The following is a 16871-nucleotide window of genomic DNA, read 5'->3' on the forward strand; positions in this document are numbered from 1 at the left end:
AGTTGTTCTTCCTTGTTCCTTTATTTCTTATATTTTTCAGGGACTGTTTTGCTTTATGTCTGCATGAGTGTCACATTTTATTACATTTCATAGTGTTAACTCTGTATTTTTTTTATTTGTTAAAATACTTGGAGCAAAGAGATATTCTCACCTCTAAGCTACCAGAATCCTCTGGATTAATTAAGACTAATGAGCATCCAGTGTATTTGGTAGCGCAAGACAGACCAGTCTAAAAGCACTGTGTAGAGATACTGTATCAGTTTTGCTTCAGTGACCAAGCTCCCAGCAGACCTTCCCCAGGAAAACTAATTATGAGAGAGATCTCCCAATCAAGCAGCTTCTGAACAGTTTAACTGTTATGAACATTGAATAAATGACTCATTCCATGTAGGAAGATAGCTTATTCTGATGCAATCAATAAAGCAGTCGTGTAGTTCAGTGACAACTAGGAGGATTCGCTAGCTGCTCTCTACTCTGCTAAAAGACATCTTTCATCTCGCACGAACTAACAAACTGACGCAATATTCACAGGAGCCACTGAAGCAATGTCAGAAGTGAGAAATGCAGGAGTATTCCCAGCTCCTGGATCTGGGTGCACACCACCATCCTGTCCTACTGCCACATCAGGGAGGATTGCTGGAGGCTTACCAAACCCTCACCTTACCCCACATACTTGGTGGTCTCCATGAGAAAGGACCTTTTGGTAGGGACCCAGCTCCCATGGATATGCTGTGTAAGACTTGTGTCCAGTAGTTCCATTGTGAATTTGCCCACTGACTAGGGCAACCACTGAATTAAACCCCAAATAATCTGCCAAATCAATATTAAAAACAGCAACAACAACAAAAAGTAATTAGTGGATTAAATTTTTAGAAGAAAACTCAGTGACCATACTGCAGCATGTGCATGCAGAGACAGGTAGATGGCCTGTCTTGCCAGTTTTGTTTTAAGAGCCACAAGTACAACTGGACCATAGCTGTGAACTGCTCTGAAAATGTCACCTGTGGACCATCATAAATTTTCAGGACAATAGTCAGTGTCAGATATGAGCCTGAGAAATCACTTACTTCCACGCATTGCAGCATCAGATGGATAATATTCTGAATAAATGCAGTTCTTTGCTGACCTGTTAAACATGAAAACTCAGATTGTCCTGACAGTCCTGCTCACAGATTAGCAGATACCATTTTCAGGATGTACATGCAAAGGCTTGATCCCATGTTACTTAGAAAGAAGATAAACACTGCATTGGTTTTGCTGAAGGGTGAGGAGTATGGGATTGCAGCCTAGAGTCCCAGATTACTTTGTCAGTAGTTATGGAAACAAATTGGAAAAAAAAAAAAAAAAGAAAAAATATTGGAAATGGAAGAAGGAAGTGTTCCAGTCTTTGAAACAGCACTTCTACCTTCCTTTTTCTTGTTTCTGTAATCTTTTCCTGCTTAGCATGCTATGCTGCAAAATTACAGGTGGGGACTTTGAAGATTTTGTTTACCACTTTTAAATGACTTGCACTCTTTCAAGTTGCACTAGCTATCCAGATAAGGATGATTACAGCACATTTGGTTCTTAGTTCCATCTAATTATCTGTGAACGCCCTCATATTTTCTAATCCTTACCATTTTAGGAGCAAAGAGTATATAAATTGGTTTATTTGATTCTAAACAGTTCATCATTCCCAGTCAACTAATTGCTCTCTTTTTCCAATACTTAATATTTTATTTTCAATAGTTACCAAATACCTTATTTTTTAACATGGGAAACTCATTCTTGAGTACTTCAAGTTTTTGGATTAGCATAGCGATTTATCACACATGAGTTTTACAGAAATGGCAACTGAAGAGCAGCTACAAGGAGTATTTTCTTCTCCTAAACAGAGCAAATAAATGGAGCGTTCTTGCATCTCGTCCCGATTCTGGACACTCAGCTTGCAATTGTAACTCCATTCATAACACTGTTGTCTAAGCTTTAAAACTAAGATTCCCTTTACAAGGTTCTTGTGCCATCTGCTGTGTTCAGGAATTATTTTTGCCTGTTGTCTCTCAATTCTTCCTTTGCCACCTTGGTATCTTATCATTTCATTAGTCACTACAATGTTAACAGTGTAACAGAAGAAACTCAGCTTTGGCATCTTTTGAGGTTCTTTTAAGCTTATTAAAAAAAAATGTTGATTTTTAATTGCATTGCTAGAAATCAGAGGGGTTTTCCGATGGAACACATCGCTTTGCCTTCAGCCCAGATTATCTTGACCCTCTGTCATAATCATATTTTACTACCCAAATTCAATCAGATGCAGCTTATCCCTGCTTTCCATTATTAGTTCTTAAAACACAAACTTGCAGGTATGACTAGGAATGAAATAAACATGTCACACGTTTGTGAATGTTTTTGCTCATAGCTTAATCCTGAAAGAAGCAAGTCTTGACAAAAACCTATAATAATTCTTTCTTTTTCAAGTTATGCAAACTTTATTTGGGACACAGAGCACCTCTGCTTAAAGCTGCTGTTTTGGCACCTTTCAGTGGGTTCAGTATGTTGTGTGCTTGTCCCATTCTGAAGACTGCTATCATTACATATAGTCGCTGTGTAGCTATGAATCTACTTAAGAGCAAGAGGCAAAGCAGGTTTGGATAAAGAGTGAAAAACTAGTAACTAATAAAGCCAATAAACATGTGCAAACAGTTACGTAAAAAAGTTAGTTACATGAACAGTTATTCTACAGATCTCATAACCCTGTGAGCGAAGACTATATACAAGTTAATGGGATCAGTATAAGGTAACTGATTGTCTCTTGAGATTTGTAAAACAAACTGAAAGCATTTTTAAAGAAATGGAGAAATGATGGAAGAACTAGGCCAATTGGCTTATTAGGTAAACCTAAGTTGGAGATCAGACGTTAACTAGATACAGTATGCACGTGTGAAAGTACACATATATTTGTATATGAGCATATATATGTAGATAAAAATAATTATGTTTAAAGATTGCTTCTTCATCTCATTTCATATTAAACTTCAGTCTGTCAAGGTTGTATTTCCTTCAGCGCCTTTGTAAAATGTAACATTCTGATGTTAAATCTGCCAAGCCTTTCTTATTCTCACAAAACTTAGTGACTGGAATGAATGTTGGGGACTGATTTGCACTGTTTATCATCTGCAGAAGCTATGTAAATACACAAGAAATGAAAGGGAGATTTATGGCACCATTATTATGGTCTAACAGCAATATTTCAGTAATGCTTCCTTCTAAGACTTACCTTTGTTAATTTTCATGCTTACCATGGTTATTGTTTCATTTACATCACAGCTAAAGATGTCTAGCATGCTTTCAAGACCTAAATATACAAATGCAAAGTAACCTAGAGCATGTAAAAGCAGATAAAAACTATGTTTCTTATGATAGTGAGATAATCAATACAATCACTTATATGATGATTTGACATAGATGTTGGGATTGCAAGAAGGTTTCTCTAGCATACAAAATTGTGCCACCAATTTGTACAAAACAAATTTTCCTTTAGCATTAGAGTCACAGTTACTGACGAAACATGAAATGACTAGTTGTTTTCTGAAATTCTGTCCAAAATCGTGAACTAGCCTAAATCAGCATTTTAAACTCAAATGCCCCCAATAAAGTTCTCAATTTGGGATATTCTCCCCAGATCTTACTCTTTGGAGTTTCCATGTGTGTCACCGAAGGACATGGAGCCATTGAAATTCAAGTTTTAGGTAGGTAATTCTTTGTGCTGGCGCATGTATTGATTGCCTTTTATCTACCTGTATATGCATCTGTACAGCATCACTGTCAGTGCTTTTCACCCCAAGAGAACACAGAGGCGTCTTACTAGTGCAACATGTGGTAGCAGCGTAAAACTTGAGAGGATTTCTGTTGTAGCTTTAAGTCATAAATTCAGAAGAGGCATTCAGTTTTTCATGCTTCCTGCTTACTGTGCGTAAAGTTCTGCTTAGGAAGCTGATAGCAATGCAGTTTCATCCCGAGACACGATGTTGCCTGGCTTCGCGGCTCACTTTAGCCCTGTGTCAGGCAGCTGCCTGTAGGATGGATGCATGCGTCTCCTGCTCTAGTAGGGCCTTAACACTTCCTGCAATGAAAGGCTGACATACGCAGTTATTCCAATTTAACCAGTCTGCAGTCTTTCATGGGAGAGCCCGAGGACCACTGTCAGTCCCTTCAGTTCAGACTGAACCACTTAGATGTTTTTAATTTCCCTGAACTAAAAAGCGGTGTAGGTCTCCATATCAGTGAGAAGCCTAATACTTTTCTCTTAAACTTCTTCTTGGTAGACTTTGCTCGTGTTTTCACTAGAGAAAGAGCCTCCTATTGGTGGTAGCGACAGATGTCAATGACAAGTTCAGCATCTGTGTGGCAAGCCCAGGCTTAAGTATAAATGTAGGAAATAGCTGCTGGCAGCCTTTTATTTTCAAAGGTTTTGCTTCCTATGCAGCTTTGTGACTCACAGGGTTGTCCTGTCTTTGGCAGAGGAGAAAATTTATCCTTTTGCTTACTGTGGTTAAGGCAATAAAATTTACCTTATTGGCAATTCTCGTAATCCCGTTCCTATCACTGTAGACCATTCCTGTGCTCAGGTGCCATCCGTCTACTCCAGGGAAATAAGGTTGATGTGGAATCATACCACATATGATATAATATATATATCATACCTAATTTTTGCCCTGAATACCTGATTATTGACCCAGTACAGTTGTTCTTTCTTGGTATTTTTTTTTTTCCTTTTTTCCTACTCGGGAATTTTAGAGGCCCTTTAATCAGTGCAGCTGTCTTGAACAATAACGCATCCATCTATTTGGCTCCTAAGATTCCTATTCTCTTTCAAAGATTGATATGGTTTCCCTTTTTCCACCAGCCTTCTCCTCTGCACTTTTTATATGTTTTGTATTAAGAGACAGCAGAAAAAACCATCCTGCTCAAAATAGAGAGTTTATGTTTCTGATGTCAGAACACTTTGCCAAGTGAAGCCCATAGAGATTGTCTCTTTGTACATTGCAGTTGGATAAAGTGATTTTAGAGTGACTAAAGGCATAGTCTAGTAACAAAGCAATTTCTTTCCACATAATTTTCTATGGCATTTGTGGTTTGTGTCTTTGTTCTCCTACTCTCCATGACTACCATTTTTCCTTCAGAATTTTTAAGTGTCTGCAGGGGACAATCACAAACCAAGGACAAAAACAGATTATTTACCAGTAACTTGAGTTCTCCTACACGATCATTTTCTCCACAGAACCATTCCAGCTCCCCCTCCCCAATTTTCCTATTCAGGACATAGATGTTTACAGTCAGTTTGGAACAAGGTAGGAGGGTATAGTAGTGACTCACACATCCGCTGGAGGTAAAATGGCATTCAATGCATGCGCTACTGCAATTTGCACTTACCTGAAATTTGACAACTTCAACAGCTCCCTGATGTCTGACATGGCGTTCTCATAAATTTCTCTAAAGACCACAAATCTGTGGCAGAGGTACTCCCCGCCCAAAAAAAAAAAAAAAAAAAAAAAAAGGAGAGAAAATTCAGTTACTGGTAAGTAATACAGTTTTATTAAAAATGTCAAGCCATAAGGATTCCTGCACATCCCCAATAACCTGTAACAACCATGCCATTTACTTACTTAGGGTACCAAAATGATAATTATTATAAATGTATTTTACACTGAATATAAATGAACTAAACATTCCAGAATCTTTTCAAAATTTTTGTTATATGAAAATTTCAAACACACCTGGCAGAATCTTGAAGGCAAAGTTTTCCAAAAGCATGAGATGATACTAAATTTGCTAGACTTAATTTGCAATATGTTTTTATCTCCCTGTAAAAATCTGCAATTTTTATGGCTCTGATTGCACAGATATAAAAACTCCAACTTATTTCAGTTGCTCAGAATTAAGTCCTTAAAAGGAAAAAAAATTAATTCTATTGTAGGTCTTCACCCAAAGCTAAATGAAGTAATAACAATTCTCTTGAATTCACTGGGCTTTGGATCCTTGTCTTTTGAGTCTGTAACATTTGAACATAGTTAAAGTGCTTAGAAACAAAGGAAAAAAGATGCTTAGGAAAACTACTAAACAACATCTGGTATGTTCATGTCTGCTTCATTCTATTCAATTGTGAAACAACATTTTTCTTTCTTGCTGTGTTAATAGGTAAAATGTGTAAGAGAAAATATTGTTATAAATAATCCTTTAAAACAGTCATGTTTCTGCCTAACCATCAAAGCATCTTTCTATTTGCAGACATCTAGGAGCAATAACTTTCCTCCTTGTAAATACTATAAACTTTCATCCTATGCAAGAAATTATCAGAATGGCTTCTAAGGACTTTTCTTAAACTTTCCATTTTTTTGTCTTTATTAAACTTTCTTTTTTCTCAAGCTCCTCATAATCTACATTGTGACTTCCTATGTTTATAAAACTCTTCATGTTTATTTCAGTGCCAGTTTATATTCATTCTAATTATAATTTTCCAGTTTTGATCTTTAAGGGAAAACAGTATATAGGAACATGCTCTCAGATAAATAATTATTTCATTGACATAGTTTTGTTTGATTTCAGTCAGCTAGTCTCAGTGAGTTCAGATCAAACCCAACATGTATTAGGAACCTGATAATCATAAAATTATCAGTAGCTGTGTAAGCCATTATACCCTATAACTATATCAGAAGGGAAAATTTCTGGGAATACATCCCATTGCCAGGGGCAGGGGCAATTATGAGTCCATATCTCAAGTCTGGACCAGATCCTAGTGTAGAAGAGCAGAGGAGACATACATTTTAATGCTGCTTAGCCTAGAAGTTGCTTTGTGTGAAAAATGCTTTTTTGGTTTAAAGAATAGTACTAGAAACAGAAATGCTAACTCGCTGTTGTACTTTTTTCTTTATGTAGATACCCTGCAGTCACAGCTTATCAATATGGGTGTTATTCCTACATTAGTGAAATTGTTGGGTATTCATTGCCAAAATGCAGCTCTGACAGAGATGTGCCTTGTTGCATTTGGCAATTTAGCAGAACTTGGTAAGTCCACAATATTAATCTCAAATTTACATCCAGTTTTTGTAAAGTTAAATCTTAAGACTAACAAAAGCCTTGCACTAATGCTTGTTCCATTCTTTTTGGTACATTCGGAATTCAAAGCAAGCAATTTCTGCTTATTGTCTCTAAAATCTATAGTTGTCTCTCTTTTTTTTTCCCCTTCAGTAACTGAAATTTATTTGGGTACTTAGTGCAACCTTATGTTCTATGTTAACATTCTTCAATGCAACTAAGCACATTTTAAATCATCTAAACAGTATTTCCTGAGTGCTGCTACTTACTGTGAATTATTTATTAATAACATAAATAATGTACCCTGGTGTAGCTCCACAAAGTTATACTGGGCTTAAACTTGGTTCATGGAAATCGCTGAATGAAACTGAGACAGGCATAGTTCATAAATCTGCCTATATAATATTCTAAGTGTAGAGTTTTAACATGTTCTAGACTAAATACTTGCATGTATAAATCATGAATACTACTAAGCTGTAGATGTTATTTTTTGCAAGTTTAGTTACAACTTCATTTAAATTGAAGTTTGGGGTCCTGCTTTGATCCAGTGTCTTTGCAAGTGAATTAGTTTTCAGTGGAATCCCACAAAGCGTAAACGAACAGGTTGTTAGGGCCTGTGTTTTATTACCACTTAATGGTTTACATTGCTACTGTTCTTCTGCTAACCTGTTCAGTGAAATTTTAGTCTGAGTTTTTTTGCACTGGAGTACAATAATATACCAGTTATATCCTGTATTTTTAAGAAGATTCAGCAGTTCAAAATATGAAAAATATATCTCTGAGTTTGTACTCTTTGATGGCCTGAAGTTATTCACAGCTGTTCTAAGTTCATAGATTTCAAGGCCAGAGAGAATATCACGTTACCTAGTGTAGCCTGATCACACGCATAATACCTTTGCTTATAGCAGACAAGTCTATTTAACAGAACAACAACACAGAGACATCAAAACACTACAGAAATTAATAGACCAGAGATCTTAAAGATAGCCACTATGTGTTGTGTGTTATACTTTCTGCTGTGCAGACGAGCCATATACTGGAAATTCTAGTGCTAAAAATGCAACTAAAACCATAAGGATATTAAATATCATAAATGGTATCTTCACTGAGAACTACATTTCCTTTCCCTCTTTGCAAAGATCCAGCTTTGTCCGGTTGAGTAATAAGAACTATGGGAAAGAAGCTTAACAGCAGCTGCTTCCCTTCCTGTTCCCATACGCTGAAAAGATGCTCGTTCTTTAAGATTGGCACAAAATTAATTTAGCTTGTAATACTTTAATCTCCCTTAAGCAATAGCTTAGTCAATCACATTCTAACTGTAATATTTTATTTTTGCCTTGTAACTTCAGGGAATTTTATTGTCAGGTTGTCATTTTTCATCACTTAAGAGACAACTGCATTCTACAGATCCCTTGAAAGGCATTGTATGAAACTCTTATTCTGTGTCAAAGCAGGGCAAAAACCCAATAAAGAGAGTGATGGTTCTGCTTTTAAAAATACTGGAAAGGTCAAAAATCCACTCAGAATATGCTATGCAGTCATGCATAGAGAGAGAAAACAATAATGGCATGTGCACAAAAGGGTCTGGGTCTGCAGTTCATGCTTTTTCCCAGTCCTTGGGGTCAATTCTACGTTAAAATAATTCCTAACCATCCATTAGAGCAGTAGCAAAGGTGCAGGAAGGTTTTCTAACTACAGATGGCCCTCAGGAGGTGGCAACTGGAGAATGCAGCACACCAACCCTACCACCTGCATCCCCTGTAACACTGCCAGTGAGGAGGAATAAGATACAGGCAATGAAGTAAGAGATGCTGTTGTTGAATCTACATTTGAAGGACTGTTACCTGCTGGCTAACCTCCTGGTAGCAAGGTAGCCCATCAGTAAAGCTGCTTTGTGCTATCTGTGCGGTATGAAATGGCCCTGCAACAGCCATGCACAGATTTCAAAGGAAAAGTCACCATTGTGAAATCATGTAAATATTAAAGTGTTCAGTAACACTCCTCATGTCTCCCACAGAAAATGCAGTATATAATCTGTTAGTCTTCCTGTTAAGCTGAGGGGAATCAAAGACTTAATAGGTATCTTTCTAATGTTACTGTTTCTATAGCTACCTTTACATTCTCTTGGGCAGAAATAGCCCCAGCAGCCTTGAACATATATTTATATATTTTTAACAGCCTTAATCATAATTAATTCAGGTCAGTACATTTATCTTAAAGTGTTAGAAATTTTTCTTTTCATTTAGTGACAAGCACATGTCTATTGTTCTTGTCTGTGAAGAGCACTATTAGTCACCTTACTGAATAAACCTGGTAATGAAGAAAAAAAAAACCAGTCCTACCTTTTGATGTCTGTGTTTACTTGATACTGAATTTTCCCTTTTGCTTCACAGAGTCAAGTAAAGAGCAGTTTGCCTACACAAACATTGCTGAAGAGCTTGTGAAACTGTTCAAGAAGCAAATAGAGCATGATAAAAAAGAGATGATTTTTGAAGTTTTGGCTCCACTAGCAGAAAATGGTGAGAATTTGATTTTTTTCCTTACACTATTTTTTATTCATTCCCTTATATGTATTTCAGTATATCAGTGTCTTTTGCAGGGACTAAATGCAGAGTAACTGGCTACCTCGTTCAGGAGCCACCATGGTTGATCATTCTGATGACAGTGTCATATGAATTTAATAGGTCTTAATTGTCTGAGCATATGACAGGAGCCAAGAAATTGTTGATGCTAATTCCACCTCTGATTCACTCCGTATATGATTATGTTATATTTTATTTCCCTGTACCTGCAGTGGGAATATCCAAAGCTGCTTTTTGGGTTTTTTTGTCTGCAAATCACTGGCTCAAGCGTTCACAGTCCATTACAGCACCAGGACATGAGTTATTATGTAATTTCCTGGGGTCGCAGAACTACTGGCAGTTCCATTTCATACGGACATATTTTGCAAGGGGCACGTTAATTGCAGAGCCAAGAGCTGAACACTCTCCCTGTACTGTTAATTGAGAGATCACATTAATTTAATTTGGGTGTTTGGTGGCGTATATTATGGTAGCCCCAGGAGACTTGAGTTTCAGTCACTGCTCAAAGCCAGAGCGGGAAGTGATGTGTGCCCGATCAGCCCTCCAGGATGTTCCTCCTAAGTGAGTTCTGGGTGGTTTGTATAATCTACCTCTGCCCTTAAGGGAAACGAAGAAACGAGTTAACAGGTGGAGCTGGAGTGATGTGGGAAGCAGTTCTGCATAAGGAAGACATCAAAGTATTTAATGGCTCTGTAACCTTGTTTAATCACCTCAGCATTAAAGCTTGTTTGAATGGAATAAATTATTAGCTAGAATTGTAGATTCTAAAGATCTAGGTTTTATCCTACTCTTGTACACACACACTGTCTGTGTCTGTTTTGCATAGTATAAATCAAGATAAATTTTTATATCAATTAAAAAAGTTATGTGGTCTTTTAAGTGGTACACAAAAACAGGATTCCTTTTTTCAGTTCTAGAAATGCACATTTTAGCAAAATATATTCATTTATTACATAATAACAATTGCTCTAAGCTAGTTGCATCCTTGGAGACTGACACACAATTGGGTTCAGCCTTCTGCAACTTTGACATTTCAGTTCAAATGCTTAGTTTTTCTTAGACTATGTTTTATAGTCACAATAAAATTTGTTAAGTTTACTGCTGCTGAACATAACTCGGGTGCTTACATGTTACAAGGTAGTCAGCTGAACTCCTCCACTGTGGATTCAAGGCATTCTTAAATGAGTTCACTGTGCTGGTACCATTTAGGTGCTTTTGATTGTAGATAATTATCAATAGGTCAGCAGGCAAAAACATCTAAATGAAGTATTTGCAGAGTCTGGATTTTGGTGGTTGGGGTTTTTGAGGGTTTTTTTGTGTTTTGTTTTGTTGTTAGGGACACTGGTGTAGCAGTTTATATTTCAAATCACAGCATCCCTGCAACCTGGTATTCTGTAACTAAGGGAACTCTCTATTTTTTTTAAAGTACCTCAGTGCAAAAGTAAAAGTAAAAAGTTTTTGTAAAAAAATCCCAACTGGATATGTTGCATTCCCTAACAAAGTTCATCAGGAGCTCAGCTGCTTTTAGAGGAACAATGAATTTCACTCACCTGAAAAGCCTAGTGACAACAGGAAACAGAGTCAGTCACATCCTTCACCAGAGGTAGAACACTTCTCCTCAGCCAGCTGTCACTTGTAGACTGTATGAAAAAAATATTTCCAAACCTTTGGCCTTTAAAAATATTTTAACTTTGGTTAAACTCCTTATTGTTAAAACACCATTTCCTGCAGAAAGCTAAGAGAAATCCATTTGTTTGCATGTTTCTGCAGAGGTTTGTGACTGTGCTTTCTAAAATCAGCATGCAAAAACTAACAGAATGACTTTGACGTAACAAAAAGACTTAACACAGTATCAGATGACCTGCCATTCCCGCTTAACAGAAAGGGAGTTTTGGCATGTAAAGGACATTCCCAACTCCAAGTTCACAGGGAAGAATCTGTTAAAGACTGTGTTGTAGATACAGCAGAAAAAATACTGCTCCCCAGTCCTATTTCACCACCTGAAAAATATGTTTATCACCTTCTCTGTTGAGCCTTGTTGGCACTAACAACTAAGAAATTAGTTTGCCTCATCACTTTCCAGTTTTTCTTAAATTACAACAACTTCCTTCCCCAACCCAGCCTTTGGGATCCGGCCTTACTCTATACCTGCAGCCCTTTCAATGAATGGCAGAAATCTTGGCTCAGCTAAAAGAAATGGGTGATTACTTGCTCTGAGATTTCATCAAAAAGTTCTATATTTTATACTTCCATGTCTCAGTAGCTCTTCTGTACATTAAGTGTATTGACATCGCTACTTCTTTTCACAGTCTGTCCTGTGTGTATTTAAAGTTATGATTCTGACTCCTATTATCCATGTTATTCTTCAGATGTCATTAAACTGCAGCTGGTTGAAGCAGGCTTGGTGGAGTGCTTACTTGAGATCGTCCAGAAGACTGTGGACAGTGACAAAGAGGATGATATTGCAGAGCTTAAAACAGCTTCTGATCTTATGGTTTTATTATTGCTTGGAGGCAAGTACAGTGTTTCACTACCTTCTGCAAAGCGACAGCAAATACCTGTAATGCCATTCAGCTGCTGAATTTTACTATTTATTAGTTTTTTAAAAAACTTAGAGGACCTGCTACCTGCCAGTTAACATTTAATGGGTCAGATTTTGTCTCTCACCCCATTGCAGGACTGAATTAATTGTAGTGAAGCCAGCAGAGCTTCGCGGATACAAAGAGAATTTTCCCTAACAAACACTTCTTTGGCTTGCTGACTGTCTGTGCTTTTTACCCCAGATGAATCCATGCAAAAGTTATTTGAAGGAGGAAAAGGCAGTGTGTTCCAAAGAGTACTTTCATGGATTCCTTCCAATAGCCATCAGCTACAGCTTGCAGGAGCATTAGCTATTGCGAATTTTGCCAGAAATGGTAAGAATATGCCATAATAGCTTATGTTAATTTATCTGTGCCCTTCTATCATGCCCTGTCTGTACAGACAAAAACTGTGTGTTACGGTAAAACTGGCATTGAGCTATACGGCAACATCAGTAGTTTTATACTTGACAATCCTGAAAAGTGTTAAGCCTGCTTTAAAAATATCATTTCACATTTGTAGAGAGTTATAAGGGATTTCTGCCTTCTTCAGTGTTTCTTATATCACTCTTCTAAATTCGTCATAAGCACTGCAGCTCCCATTGATGACGGTGGTCAAATTCTCAACAATAAAAATCTAGAAAGGATCAAGGAAATAACTCTTCTATTCTTAAAAAGCTCTTGTAAAAATCTTAGTAATAATCTTCCATTTACAAATGACTTGTCTCATCTCGCAGACGGAAACTGCATCCATATGGTGGATAATGGCATAGTTCAAAAGCTGATGGATCTGCTAGACAGACATGTGGAGGATGGAAATGTAACTGTGCAGCACGCTGCACTGAGTGCTCTCAGAAACCTGGCTATTCCTGGTAAGCCTCACTTGGCATTGCTAATTACCCGAAGGTGACATTCTGTTCTCCCACTGCACGCCCCCAGGGCATGAGTGGGAGAACTGCCTAACAGTCCTAGAGGCAGGTCAGACTGCTGCTTTTCATTCCGGCCCATCACCGCTTGTATGTCTTTTGCACAGCAGTTGTAAATGCGGCATAGGCCTGTTGACCATCCTTTGCCACTTTGATCCCACAGTACCATCCCCCACCAAGGAAGGGGCAGCTTTGTAATAGGCAGGGAGCTGAGGAGGCCTTGGATAGGATTTGTCAATCCTTTCTGTGCAGAGCCCTGCGTTTTGTTTTGTTTCATTTGGGTTCTCTCTCACAGCTGAGAGTCCCCAGAAGAGAGCAGTGCCTACTTTGTTAAAATACTGCATCATACTATAACTTCCTCCGGCTTTGACAATTCACAAATTAGAGCTGGAGGTAGACTGTTAGAATAGACAGCCTATTGCAATTAGTTACTGTTTGTAAGCAATGAACTGAATGCTAATTTTGTCACGTTTAGTAACTTAATTTGCATGAGTTTTGATTATGTAAGCATAAAAGGCAGAGCACATGAACACAAAAACGAAACAAGCCTGCAGTGCTTGTGTATGCTCTCATACCAAGCCAAAAATAACTCCTTCATCCATTTAACCTTATTTTACTATTTTCAGTTTTGACAAACAATAACTTTTTAAAAATGGTCATGCATGCATCACTAAACCCATGCAGCTTTAGTAGTATGCGATTTGCTTACCTTTCTCAGGTGAGTAATTTTATTAACGTCCATCAGTCAGCAAGCTTCCCTGTAGCCTGTGCCCAAGGATGTCTGCCAGAGACCTACATAAGATTTAACGTGCATTGTTATAGAAAAATGAGCAAGTAATACATGGTCTCAGTGATGAATTGCTCGTTAAACACTACTTTGAATATGAAATAAGTACTTTTTTCTAAGTACAATATTGGACCAAGTTTGCACCTCACATACATTTCAGAGAGCTCCATGAAAGTGGAGAACTTAAACTAGTGGAGGGGATGAAAGACTTTGGGGGAGCGATACAAAGACTACAGGCTCCAGACACATCAGGCCACAGTGTTGTTTGTATAAAGTATTGGAACTGGCTAAGAGGTTATTCTGTTAATTAGATGTGTTAGTTCCTTTGCCTATGTGAAATAGAAGAGTGTTGCTGGGAATCAGAGAAGTTTCCTCATATTTTGGGGTGCAAGGACTAGCCTGGGCTACTGCTTCATGCATTTTGTGGAAGACACTTTTCCTAGACTGAGGGAGAAAAGGAAAGCAGCCCTCAGTTTATGTTCAGGCTGAACACTGAAAATAGGATGTGCATGCTAGGAGAAAGCACTTAATCTCACACCTGTGTTGTAGCAAGCATGACTTCTTCCACAATGCAGTATTGTCAGCGCACACTCATGTTCATGAAGTCTGTGTTCACAAGCTAGTTTTCAAACTGTGTCTGAAAATTTCCTTCAAGACCATCTTAGAAGCAAACTGCATCTTCCAGAAATGTTCTATGAGATCACTCCTGTTCTTTATTCATGCAGTTGTAAATAAGGCTAAGATGCTATCAGCTGGTGTTGCAGAAGCTGTATTGAAATTTCTCAGATCGGAGATGCCCCCTGTTCAATTCAAGCTGCTGGGAACATTAAGAATGTTAATAGATGCACAAGGTAAAAATAAACTGTTCTCTATGTTAAGTGATTCTCTTTGGTTCAGTCTGTGATATGCTGCCAAGGTTCTTACAAGAGGGAAGCAAAGGGTTTTAAAAAAATTTTATTCCTGAAGTCTTGGAATAAATCTAATATATATGCTACACTGTCACATTATGAGTATGTATTGAGCTGTGAGCGTTTTAAGCTACCACTCCTGTTTTGCTGTTCACTTAACTGTGTTTCTGGCTGTACCTAGCTCCTTGGAACAGACTAGTGCACTTGTTAATTGATAAACTGCAATTTCAAAATGAACAAGCAGCTTTTAGTGTAACAGCTTGTTCCAGGATGAGAATAATCAGAAGTCTGCTAAAAAACAATAGTAGTTAATGAGATAAATTAGCCAAGTAGTATATCTTTGACCTAGTCCTGCAGATTTTTTCAAAAGATCCGTTCTAGTTCTAGTAAAGCTATGAGATATGAACTAAGTTTCTTCAGTGAATGTCTATGTGACTTATAGTCTATAAAACCTAATCTAACTGACCACAGTGCTCCCTTTCAGGCAGCAGTCCCTGCTGGTTTTAAAATTTCGAGCTAGCTCTCCTGGGAGTGTGACATCACCTGTATTTTCCCTACTTCTAATCATTGCGCATGCCTCAGTAACTGGGCTGATAAGTTTTTGGAAACAACTGGATTATGAATGTTTTTCTGTATTTTCTTTCCATTTTGACTGGCTTTACTTGCTTCCATGGACCCTAGAGTTTTCCCACTGTTGGAGCAAGCTAGTGAAGTTCCACTTAACAAACTCTTTCTAGTTAGTAACTTTCAGCTCGTTTTTCTAGCACTTGCTTAAAAAAAGTGACAACTTTTTTGTTGTGTTTTTGGCTCCGGCATTGTGTAGCGGAAGCAGCTGAACAGCTGGGCAAAAATGTAAAACTGGTGGAACGATTGGTGGAGTGGTGTGAAGCCAAGGATCATGCAGGTGTGATGGGAGAGTCCAACAGACTACTTTCTGCACTCATCCGACACAGCAAATCAAAAGTAAGTTAGTGGTGGTGAAGGTCAGCTTGTAAGAACGAAGAGTTACCTCCGCACTTGGTATCGGTAGCCAAGGACTCCAGTATTTAATCCTTCTAGAGCACCAGGTTGGTTAATTCATGTGTTACATCTCCTCTGCCCCCAGGACCTGCCAGTCAGATGCAAGCAACAGGTTTAAATGCTCACCAGAACTATGTAGTTAAAAAAAAAATTTAAACAAAGCAAAACAATTTCAGAGTGGCAGGCCAGTTGAAGGAATGCTGTTAGGATTCACGTCGATAGGTCTTGACTCATTTTTGTATGTATTGTGTCCTGTAGAAGTTCAGCATGCCATATTTTCTACGGTTTAATGATGCTATATATGAAGAATCATTGCACTCAATCGTTATGATCTTGCTATATATTTATACAAAATTGAGATCCAGAAACAGTCTGTCCCCCTATTCTTCATATAGCGTATTTCAGAGTTTTAAGATTCTAGTGGATCGTTAGAAATGATCATTTATTCCAAATTCTAACAGAAGCTTGCTTGTACATGGCAAAAGGTATGACATTAAAAGAAACTGTGGGACAGATGAGTTCTGTCCCTCCCATCACCTTTGCATCAAGCAAATACCTTTACATAAGCAGTCCAAGCCCACAGTCCTTGCTCTGGAAAGTATTAGGCAAAACACAGCCTTAGAAGGGACAAAAGCATCTCCTCAGGAAACAAGCTATTTCAGGCTCCGACTTCATTTAGTGTGTTCACTGACACGAACACAAGCTGCGTGACTGAGCTGATTTGGAGAACTCAAACTTGAACAGGGACCTCTTCATTCATGCATGGCATTTGCAAAGTGACAAACACATTGTGGACCTGCTCTATACTCAGCATCTCCAAAACCAAATCAACAGGATTTATAGAGATTTAAATCTTTGCTGATTTCTAATATCACTGTCTCTTTCTAATGCCCGTTTCTCCACTTTATTTTCAGCCTCTAAAACTGATCAGGTTTCATTTTTTCTGAGTTCTCATTTTTGCTACACCTTCCCCATACAGTCCATAAGATGCATATGTA

General features: G+C 38.0%; 1 protein-coding gene across 1 annotated transcript in view; it reads left to right on the forward strand.

Annotated features, from left to right (window-relative positions):
• The window catches only part of RAP1GDS1 (RAP1, GTP-GDP dissociation stimulator 1), a gene marked incomplete at its 5' end in the record, with an annotated part of 65613 nt that overhangs the window by 40988 nt on the left and 7754 nt on the right, over positions 1-16871 (forward strand). The window contains 7 exons of the mRNA XM_010291101.1: positions 6913-7041; positions 9465-9590; positions 12023-12166; positions 12437-12568; positions 12970-13104; positions 14671-14796; positions 15677-15816. Of these exons, the coding sequence (XP_010289403.1) occupies positions 6913-7041; positions 9465-9590; positions 12023-12166; positions 12437-12568; positions 12970-13104; positions 14671-14796; positions 15677-15816 (932 nt within the window). The remainder of the gene's footprint in view (positions 1-6912; positions 7042-9464; positions 9591-12022; positions 12167-12436; positions 12569-12969; positions 13105-14670; positions 14797-15676; positions 15817-16871) is intronic.

This window comes from Phaethon lepturus, unplaced genomic scaffold, assembly GCF_000687285.1.
Source record: "Phaethon lepturus isolate BGI_N335 unplaced genomic scaffold, ASM68728v1 scaffold2830, whole genome shotgun sequence".
NCBI lineage: Eukaryota > Metazoa > Chordata > Aves > Phaethontiformes > Phaethontidae > Phaethon > Phaethon lepturus.